Source organism: Venturia canescens, chromosome 3, assembly GCF_019457755.1.
Source record: "Venturia canescens isolate UGA chromosome 3, ASM1945775v1, whole genome shotgun sequence".
Classification (NCBI taxonomy): domain Eukaryota; kingdom Metazoa; phylum Arthropoda; class Insecta; order Hymenoptera; family Ichneumonidae; genus Venturia; species Venturia canescens.
The window spans coordinates 8,804,566-8,816,217 of NC_057423.1; the positions used below are offsets into that span (position 1 = coordinate 8,804,566).

An 11,652-nucleotide genomic window follows, 5' to 3' on the forward strand; every position below is an offset into this window, starting at 1 on the left:
AAGTCGTAAATGTCTTCCCTCCCCCCCTCGTCGCTCTCTTGTGTGAATAGAAATCTCTTCGATCGTGGGTAGAAACCATTTGCTTTGATTGACAAGCAATAGAAGCCAAGCGAATAAATCCGAGAGAAAACTCACTCAGCATGGCAGAGAAAAAAGCAATAATGACAAGTGCGTCAAAGAATTGATCGAATAAGTTGAAAATTCTAACAACGAGACAATAACGAATATCAATTTTATCGAAAGATCTTGTCCTTTTTTAGGACTTCCCTAATTAGTTGATTTTTCAAAAATTAGCAAATTTCGAGAGAATGAAGGGAAAACAAAAAAATGATGGAACGAGCAGTTGCAAAGAGTTTCGATTTATTGCGGACGATAATTCCGTTGCTTTCGAATATAAAATTAATCATAAAATTAATTAAGTACAAAAGGGAGTACAAAACACGTGTATAAAATCACAGGTTAATAATTGTAAATGTAAATTCATTTACACATGTGTTCGATGGGTCTCTCATGGATTTTTCGTCGTCCTGATTCCATGTAATTTTACCTTTTTTCATCGTCAAAATTCTTGGCTAATTGTTTATTGTCCAGTTTCTCGTGAGTCTTCGCGAGAGGAGGAATATTTTCAAACCGTTGTTTTTACGTTCTATTTCCTCTCTTTAAAATCTGCGGAAGGGAGCTCCTTGGTTGTAAGTTGGTCGGTTATATTGCTGCTGCTGAGGCTGCTGGTACGTTGGCTCCTCACGGGTCTGGGGAAGTACTTCCAGAGCGCGTCTTATCGCCTCGGGGATTGGGGGCGGCGTCGGGATGTGAGCACCCTCCGCGTGGAACCCGGTCTCGTCGGCGTAATACTCGACGGTTATTGGAGTTCCGTCGGGGGCTGTATAAGAGTAGCGTCCCCGAACGGTCTGTAGATCCGAATGAAAGAAAAATCGGGGTTGAAGGAGCGAAGAATAAATTTAGTAAAAAAATGTCTTAAAATTTATCTCTTCTGACGATTTACATCGTTTTTTTCCTGGTTCATTAACTGCTGAGGAATAAAAGTCGAATGATTTCGTTCGTTGAACATTTTTTGTTCAGAATTTGGAATTATTACTCGAAACAGGGAAGAAGTCTCGAGTTTTGAGCATCGTCGTCCGCGCTACTTTTTTGACGCGATCGGGGCCCTGCAATTCTCGTAGATTTTTCGTCTCGATGTGAATTTGATCTACTGACCTCTGCTGGACCTTCGGCAGTCGATTTCGGTGAGCCGGTTTCCGATGCGGATATTCCGTTCTCAGTTTCGTAGCTCCAGTTGTAAGATCCGTCGGGACTGGCGTCGGACTGTTGGCTGCGGATTGCGATTGGCGGGCCACTGGGACTGCGGATCAGAGTTTTTGGGTGTCAGTTTAATTCCAGTGAAAAACTGAACAATTTCGTTTTCGATAAAGATTAAAACGGAAAAAATCGCCGATTAAAACTTACTTATATTGGGGCTGGATCGGTTGGTACTGGGGAGGCTGAGGCTGGGGCTGATATTGAGGTCTCTGGGTCTGTGTAAACGGCCTCTGGTTCTGGAAGCCACGGTAATTGCCGAACTGCGCGGACGCGCATCCTACCACGGCCAAAATCGCGATCTATAAACGATAAAAAATACAAAAATTTCGATCATTTTGATGTTCCCATAAAAATATCGAAGAAACTAGTTTTATAAGGAGATTCATAAAAACTAATGGATTCAAGTGGTAGTCCAACGATCGTTCGTTTGAATCGACGATAGTTTGAATGGCAGACGCCGCAATTATTGGTTGGACGAAGCTTTTTTAACGCGTGAAAATCAACGATAGATCTCGACAAGTCCATTTCATCATTCTCGTTCGAGCTTCACGTAAATCCACGTTGCACAAATCCCACGAGTTGGTAAGACAAAAAACTAAAACACTCACTGCAAACTTCATGGTTGATTTAAATATTAATTGTTATTTTAATTGATTATTTTCGTTTGTATCTCGTAAGCACTTCGTGCTTCAATGTCGACGAGTCCAAAATCGAGAAGGCGCTTTTCGTCAGATAGATCGTATCTGCATCTCGGAGAAGAACCGTCCCGGCATTTATACGAAAAACTCGAGATCCTCCCGATCCCTCCCTCGCCACGTCTCTCTCCCTTTCCATTCTAACGTGTACCATCCGCGACAAGATTCCCCTTTGAGTGTTGGTGTGTACTCGTTGCGATTGTGTCGCTCACTTTTCTCATCACTTCGTATTTCTCGTCTCCCTTCGTCTCACTTCTCGATGCTGGGCCCTCTTCTCCTCTTGCATCAATGAGCTGTGAAATTATCCTGAGCCTGTGTCTGTGATAAGTGTGTTTGCCTGAAACGATTCTACGCTGGGAGCGCATGAGAGCCACTCGTTATGTGTACACCCCTCACATCTTTACAGGTATTCACTGCGCGGTAGGTCAAAAGGTAGACTAATTGCTCGACCTCACGAGAATAAAAAATGGACGGGGTTAAAAGGCCTATGAAAAATGTTTCTGCGGTTTTGTTCTCTCTCTCTCTCTCTACCCTCGATGGCTTGTAACAAAAATTTTAATCGTGGACACAAATCATTGAGTTGAGGATTCAAATGTTCGGGGAAACCTCAAAGATCGAAGGAAGATTCAATTTTTCTGTAATAAAACTTGATTTTTCAATTTTTTAAATGATTGTTATCGATCACTAAGGAATTGTTACCCCTAAAAAGTCTCGTGGTAAGATTAATTCCATACATTCATGGATGAAATAGAAACGTTTTGAAAAGTCCAAGTGCTGACTTCGAAAGCAGGACTCGTGACCCGAAAGTGGAGGGTATTTTAGAAATGAGAGTACTGAGTTTTGAAAAAATAAATTTTCAATGAATTGGGACGAAGTTTGAAGGATTCGAAATGATTTGGAAGAAAAATGCAATTCTGGCTTGAAAATATTCAAAGTTGTTTCGATGAAAGGAACTTTTGTGTAAATTATTTCTGCGAAAGATTGTTGAATCGATTTTTTCCAAATATTTTTGTATCGCACGCTCCGAGATTTCAAAGCACAATAAGAAATCATAATTTCACTGAAAACTGGTTGACCCAAGTGTTTCATAATTTCACGGAATAAGTAAATTACGTTCTTGGAAACTGAGACCCAAAATTAAGGCGCAATTGCACGATCGGGAAGATTCACGCGATTTTTTTCATTCCCTGTTTCGGGACTCTTGTTCGGATATTTTATCCTCTAGTTTTTTGTTCGCAGAATAATTCCTGCTGAGTATAGGGATCAGTGGAGTTGTTAAAAACTCCAAAATGTCCCCAAATCAAAGTTGATTTTCAAGATTGTTCCATGCAAGCCAAATGGAAAATTTTAATAATTTTATTTCTATTATTCCATCTCTAAAGACCCTCAGACAAAAAACTTCGTTTATCGAATCTCGTCCAAGCGGCAACGCGTTAAAGACACCAAAAATGTCACTTTTCTTCGATTGCTATTCCTGTCATCAATTTACGATGTTTTCCCTCCGAAGAAAAATAACGAAAAAAATCGTTTGTTTGAAAGAAACGGAGACGAATTTTGGGAGGTCTTTTCAATTAGCACGAGAATATCATACGAAAGAAAGAACATGTGCGAAGCCGAGGGGAAGAGGAGAAAAAGTGGGTGGCTCGCGACGGTGAATGTCTCACAAACACAGCCATAAATCTCGCGAACGAATGAACCGACGGCGGCCCGTTTGTTAAATTCTTGTCAGTGAGAGTTAAAGGTGTCTAACATGCATAAGTTAAATCATAAAGTATGTCAGTTATCCTGTATATATAATTGTACGAAAGAGTGAATGACATGTGTTCCTGAAGATGTTAAGTAACGAATAGACTATACAGTTAAGGGGCTTATACTAGTCCAGATCGTGTAGGTGGTCCGTACGCTGAAGCGTTTCGCGAAAATGTCACGGGTTTTGGCGATTGAATAATGCAAACTGCACCTATGGCACTTTTTCTTTCTTCGCGATAATTATCATTTTTGTTCGATCACCATTAGAAGGTGCCGCGACGTTGCAGAGTTGGTAACTTTGATATTTGTTATTCGTTATTTTTCTCTCAGCCCGCTCATTCTGACGTTCGGGGATAACGAAACCAATATAAGAATTAAAAAAATTAAAGAGCCTAAAAGAAATAAAAATTTGATTGATTTGAATATTTGATTGATAGATTTGTCAAATTGGCGAACTTTTTTTTAGAATATGATAGCGCATCGTTGGGATGCGTAATTAATTTGGTCCCATTACATTTCAGGGAGATGCGAAAATTGATGTTTTTTTTTTATTGGGCCAAAATTATTAAGGAAAGATTTGAAAGAATTCTGTTATTTGGCTCTGTCGTCTTCTTTCAGGCCGGAGATAAACTCTTTTTTGAACATTCTGTCCATTGAAAAGTCAACGTTTGAAGAAAAAAGTGATGTAATCAGCAAAAAGTCGTTTATTCGATGAAAATAAAATGAGTGTGAACAATAATTTGTTTACAGTACATTAAATCGTTTACGATGCCGATGATTTATTGCGAAAGATTCTCATATTGTCCTGGGCAATTTGGAAGTCTTAGATTCCTCGTTCTCAGATTGTTTGGTGCAATTGCGTGAATTTATGTTCCCGACTCATCGCAGTGTACCAGCTACGGTGGGTGAGTCCGGAATATTTACGTGGATATTCATCATCGTGCGGCCGAACGATGAATAAAATTATAACATCATAAAATATCACATGTGTTTGCACGCAGTTTGCGCCGCAATGCTCGAGGTACAAAAAAATGTCTTTCATCTCGCCGGCTGGAATGAAAAAAAAACCCGAATATTCTCGATACAAGAAAGTTATTATGCAATTGAAACATCGCCGAAGCTCGGAGTGAGAAAAGTCATTCGAAAAAACGAATCAAAAGCATGGAATATTGAAATCAACGACAATAAAGAAGTCGCTCCCAGCGACGAGATTTTCCTTTTTATTTTTTTTTCTGATTGGCCTAAAAATTCCTATGCTCTCGCGATAAATCTTACCGCAGGAGAAAAATGAAAGCTCGTTATTATAATGTGATGTGAACCCACGGAATATGTAATCCATTGCTAGGACAGAGTGGGGGAGAAATCGTGAAAGATCGAGTCGTACGACGATATAATTGAAGCTATAAATTTTCAGGGTTAATAAGCATGGTAATTCGTCAACATTGTTTCGTTCACCGATTATCGTACTCAACGAATCTCCATGGATAAATACAACTCCGATAATTATTATCAACTAGCACTTTCAGGCAGAAGATGCCACAATACCACAGCATAGTAAACTTTCAACCTTGAGGGCAGAATCCACACGGATTGTATAAACTTCTCATTGATAATTGCACAAACTCGTGTGCTGCAAGGCCTTGCACTGGCATTCACTGTTAATTTTTAACACAAAAAATATTCCGCGTTAACCGGAGGACTTGCGAAATACTTGCGAAAAAAACGAATCTTTTCGCTAATTTTTCGTCGGTTTGAAAATAAACGAAATAAAGTAACAGCAAATTGGATCGATTGATGAGATCAAACTCCTCGGAAATCGACGCTTTCTGTGAGTGTGTGTCCAATCGAAAAATAATCACTTCACCGCGAATGTACGCATTCATCTAATAAAGAAATTTGGAAGAAAAAAGACATTAAGCAGCAGCAGGCTCGTCCTTGTGTGATTCGTTAAAAAATAATGATTGGACGTTATGGAAGTTTTGAGATTACGCGTTTACTGATTGGAAGGTTTTGTAAACAGTATTGGATGTGCATGAATCATTAATTTGTATGAATACATATATTTGCAGGTCAATTATGAGTTCCTTTTCGCCTTGAAAAAAGCTCTTAAAACGTGGATTCGTTAGTGGACTTTGAATAGTCAGCAATGGAATAAATGTTTTCCCTCCTTAAAATGATTATTTTGAGCTAAAAATGAGCATTCGGAGAAACCTGAGAATGTTGCACGAAGAGGGAAAATTGGAAGCAACGTTTCTTGCTTCTCGTTTTCTATCTATTTCGTTAATTTGATCGTTCAACGTAATGTTTTCATTTTCGTTGGAGCTCCAGAACATTCAGGATAATTATGAGGCTCCATAACCTTTCGTGGCAATTATCCTAATTATTTGTCAGTTTTACGAGGAGTTTGTCTCTAGCGAACGTGCCTGTGGTGAGTGTAGCTCATTTCTTACTTTGTTAGATTTTTGGATTAAGTCGTTGAATAATTCCTTCGAGCCTCCCAAATTGAAAGCTCGCACTATTCGAGCAGAATTGGGGAAATTTGGTCGAGTAGAAACGGATTTATTTAAAATCCGTTTAATTATCATTTTTATATGTTGAGCATAATTATTCGAAATTTTTAATAACGCAGCTGCCAATTTTGACAGCTTCGAATTGTACTTCGATTTATCCTGCTTCTTGGACTGTTGCAGGATCAAAGAAAACCGCGTGTAAAACATTGTCTTGAAAGGAGCAGCTGAGGGGGGCTGGAAACCGCCCGTCTGACTTAAACGATGTTACTCCACGCTTTTTACTTTATACGTTATGGCTAATAAAATAGCGAAGAAAGGTTAGAACCTCGTGGCTTTAATAAGTGACTGTACACGATGTCGATATACTCTTGGATGGAATTCTCGACTTTTATTGCGGGATTTGACGCGCGCACATCCTCATCTCTTGATCTGGAACTCTTTTATCTCGAGTTGCTTCTTTCTCTCCACGTGCACGTGTCGTTACCGCTTTAAATTTAACGATCGATTGTTACAGCAGTATAAAGCGAAAAAATAATTGTACGTTCCGATGATCCTTCTAAATGTTAACAATTCGCTCCGATCCCGCGGCCATTTTCATTGTCGGTTTGCTCGTCTTTTTCAATTTACAAATGACTTTTGTGCCTTCCATTTGGGATAATAAAATCGTATGATTGAAGCTTTTAAGTGCGCACATGAATCATCGTAAATCGACAAATGTGGCTCTTCATTTGTGCTCAAAATGACACGAAATTTTTGACCATCTCTTTTGATATTCACGTTCCAATGATCTTCAATGGAATAATCGAGAATTCAATATCAACGTTTCGGTATGCTAGCCCGACGCCATGAATAAGAACTTGCTAACACTCGCGTGCATTTCCAGTCTCCATGATCGATCGCTTATTATCGAAAACCGTCAATTACCTCATTCGTGCCATCCGTGCAGTTTCACGCAATGTTTCTCTACTCTCAAGTGTGTTATCGTCTGTACAGGGAGCTTCAGAAACTTCGGGCAAGCTAAGAGTTCGTGCCTGTGCAGCCAGCAATCGAACAGAGATAACGAGACGACAAAGAGTGGTGAATCAGTCAAAACCACAAGAATCAACAGCCTCAAGTTGTAATTTCATTTCACGTTAACAGAATTTTGCATTAAGGTAGTTCATGCACGAAACGATTTTCTTAAAAAAGTCCTGAAATTTACACAGAGTTTGAATGCGTAGTCGACCGACACGCATTCCGAATTTTAAAGGGTTCGTTTATTGGTTATTGAGATAAACGTGTTTAAATATGGAGAAAAACACAGAGTTATCAGGACTAGGCTTAAAAAATCGTTCATCTTTCCATATAACAAATGAACGCTTCTTACCAAGTTTATGATAACAATGAAGTATATGGTGAAGGTTTGAGAAAAAATTCGAGACGATTGTCTTACTAGTAATAAAGATGTATTACCTTAAAGATTGAACGAAATTGGTAATGAGCACTCTTATAACGTCACATTTGTTTATTTCGACATTTTGTTTCTTCTTGGTTTGGACCATTCCTGTCATAGCCTTCTGTCTTTTTATCAAAACTTTTTTCTTGATTCCTTTGTGTTTCTCTAAAGTAATTTTTTACATAAAAAACTATGGTATTTTCGCCAGGGATGAATGAAATTTTGGGTTCAGTCAGTGATGGATCCCTAATTAATTAACGGCTTGTAATTTCATTCGCCAGAAGGTAAGTTGAAAAAATGAATTTACATTTTCGAATTAATAACTCTGACATTAATTTAAAGTGATGATACCTTTAATTAGGAAGTAAAAATTGATCCAATTTAGACACCCATAAAATACGATCCTTTGGGCACGATTTGTTCACGTAATTTTCAGTTTATTCACATTTTTTACAGGAATTTTAACCTCCATTTGGGGCACCCTGTATACATCCAGACAATTCTGCGGTATTTTTCAAGTTAACGAGAATCACGAGCACGAAGAAGCGAGTGAATTGTACTAAAGTTTATCTTGTTCTAACAAATAAATAGTGGACGTTTACGTATTTTCGTACGATGATTGTTCATCGTAAAAACTTCTTTCAAGAAGGTTTATAACGTAAGAAAAAAAAAAATCTCCGATTATTAGTAGTAGCGTAACGAACACTTATCTCCACTTTGTAATTGTCGAGATTCGATATTATCCAACTGCGTACCATACCATCTTCGGCATAACGAGGTTAAGTAACAATGAAACGAAAAGAAAAGACATTAAAAAAGAGATCGATTTCAAAGGCCAGGGGTGACGGAGTTAATCTATCTTCCATTTTTTATAGCCCTGTTTGTAATACATTAAAATGAACTGATATTCGATCGATATCGCGGTTGGCAGTTGATGGTCGAGTTGCGAAATTGAAGCGTCCTCCCAGTCGGGAGAAGACGCTACACTTTTTTCTCTCTTCTCCGGATCTTGAAAAAAATATTTCAATGTCGTAACCACTTTTACACCCATCTTCCAGATCATTCGAAGTTGCGACATGGACCATGAAACCGTAGAAAATTATTGAGACCATTCGCGAACGTGGCCCACAAAGTTTCGGTTTTCGCTCCGTAATTATAATAATTATTATTATTATTACATTTTATAGAGCAAATTTATATATTTGGAAACATCTTTTTGATTTTGGTCGTGACTAAAATTGGAGATAAACCCACGAGAAATGGATAAGAAAATAGTCGACGATAAACCACAAGAACCTTTGGATGAATTTATGGAAAGAGATTTCCAGGTATCGCCAGAGAATTCTCCAGAACAAACGATAATTCAATGTTCCAGAGTGCTCCTGCTGCACAGGCGTGGTTGATGGATGAGGCATCCGAGCGTTCTCCAACCTGTCATATTACCACTATAATCTTATCATCGTTTTACACAGTGTTGAGCAGATATACAAACGTAATTTATGTACGATTCGAGCGTATTATGACTGTGTGGATATTTTAGTTGGAACGCGTGGCTTACGATTCCAGTCCGGAATGTTCACCATCCTTTTGTTCTTTCTCATTGTTACAGTCACCGAGCTTTCATTCATTTTTTCTTGCCCATTTTTTCAAGCCTATAATGTCAAGAATATTACGTGATTCTCAATCGATTTCGTGCGGCAGTGCGAAGAGGCGTAAAGTGCGTTTTCAAAACGTCCATTAATTACACGCTCTAAAAACACCTCGAGACCTCGGTTAATTACCGAATGCTAATTCGCGACAGTTGCTTATGCTAATCTCCTGCGCCTCTGAATTTAAGCGAAAGTATTTTATAGAACGATCCGGTCTCAGATAACTCGCGTCTTTCGCAGTCCGAGAATTTCCTCACTTATCTCCAGCACATTGAAAGCGAAAGTGCGAGTGCATCGGCTGCTAAAAATGCGGAATCAATTAACCGCGATGATTCACTTCAACGCGATCTGAAGTTAGAAAACAGTTTCGAAATTTCTCCTCGAAATGTGCATTCACTAAAACTCCTAAAATTGTTGCACAGTTATGATTTTTCCACGAAATAACATTTTGTTGAAAAATTTCGTCATCGAGACACCACAGATACGGCGCAATTGGCTCAAGCCCAGTCTATTTATATCCATTTATGTGTAACAGTCGTTAACGATCTCTCACGATCTTACAGAGATTATACGAAGGTCATGGTCCGAACACTCTCTCCGGCTGTGCAATCTCACAAACCTAATCTACTTTACACTTTCGTATTACGTGATAGAGTGCACTGAATCGCACGGCGTTCATAAGCACACACACGCGCGGAGAAATACATCACTGATCGACGTAATCCAGCGTTACGAGACGGTCATGGTTGCGCTCTGTAAAATTCAAGTTGAACGACACGAGACTCGCCATTAAAGATAACGAACCCATTAATAACGTTGCTAAAGCAGTTTTATTGAATTGTATAATATTTTAATTCGGGAATGGATGAATTTAAGAGACAGAATTATGCTCATTTATTTGCGATTTATTTTTAGACTGATGTTACAAAATAAACAGAAATATTAGAAAAAAAAACGATGAAGAAGCTGCGCACATAAAACTAAGATAGTGCACTCTACGCGCTGGTTATTTCCGACGAAATTAACATTTTTTTCCATTCGTGTGTTTTCATTTGAATTTGATAACGTGATTTCATATTTTCTCGGGGTTTTTCAACTCATACTTTTGAAGCGAGTTCGATTGAGTTGGAATTTTGGGGAATCGTCGGTAAAAAAATGGTAGTTTTATCGTGAAATATCCCGTAGAATCTTGCATGGCTTTCGCCAAGAGCGTGAATGATAAAAAAAGGAAAAAATGATTTTTCGTAACTACAGCGAGAAAGAACGAGGGTTTATCTTCTCGTATTCAGAGGTTCCGAATACGTGCGCAAGTCCTTCGCGATCTGCATGAAACACAGTGTTGTTGCCCCATTGAACAGGAAATATCAATTTTAATCGTGAGGTCTTTCGCATCGTTGCTTCCCATGCGCTATACTCACCGAGACACACTTCGTACTTACATTAGTACACGAGTGCGTGTACGCACATACATTATAATCCATTGAGCTGTAATGTCCTGGAGGCTCTTCCTACGCACGACTTATGCTCTTTCACGCACACCGAGGAATACCATTTTAATGTATCCTCAGGATACAGTGCTTAAATCAATCGGAATAGCTTCTTCGAAGAGAGAAAAAGTCGCGTATAAAATCCGAATACAACAAAATGAGGAGATTCGCTTCACTGTTTGACGGTTGCAACGAGTCGATGATTTCATCTCACGAATTCCTCAACGCGAAATCTTCGATTGGCAAAAATTTCTTGAGATTTGATGAATGAATCGGTTGAACGAACGTCGGGCTATTTTTTTATCGGCCAAAATGTCGAGTCGCTGTACTGCGATACGCCTTGACCAAAATATCTTCATCCGTGACGAGGCAGCAAAATAAAAGTTTCATCTGCCCCCGGTGGTCCAAAGTGTTGCTCGATTGTATGCAAAATTCATATTATTTCGTGGATCGAAGCCTCCCTTTCTCTCTCTATCTCTTTCTGCCGGTTCGACTATCATGCAACTTTATAAGAAAAGGAAAAAAAAAATGAGAATGATACACGAGTCCTTTCCGCACCTTTCTCGCAACATCGCGTACGTATCGCAACAATCGCCAGGATGGAAAGTGATAAGTAGAGCTCGTGTGGAACTGGTAGAGCATGCCCACGCTGACCCTGCTTGGTGACCGGGAAATTTCACGCATGAGCCACTGTCGTTGGAACACGTGGTTTCCCCCACTCTCCGCTCCTCCCCTTCCCTGCGCGCTCGCTCCCTCTGCGATCTCGTTCTCATTCCTTGCATCCAAGAAAATACAATTGGCCATGAATCG

At 39.2% G+C, this 11,652-nt stretch overlaps 1 protein-coding gene across 1 annotated transcript; it reads right to left on the bottom strand.

Moving 5' to 3' along the window:
• Positions 1-343: 343 nt before the first annotated feature.
• LOC122407484 (endocuticle structural glycoprotein SgAbd-2-like) lies at positions 344-2,057 on the bottom strand. The gene is made up of 4 exons (XM_043413728.1): positions 1,926-2,057; positions 1,465-1,616; positions 1,216-1,360; positions 344-908 (listed from the first exon to the last, which is right to left on the bottom strand). Exons 1-4 carry the CDS (start codon positions 1,935-1,937, stop codon positions 660-662), a joined length of 558 nt encoding a protein of 185 aa, XP_043269663.1. The 5' UTR covers positions 1,938-2,057; the 3' UTR covers positions 344-659.
• Positions 2,058-11,652: the final 9,595 nt, after the last annotated feature.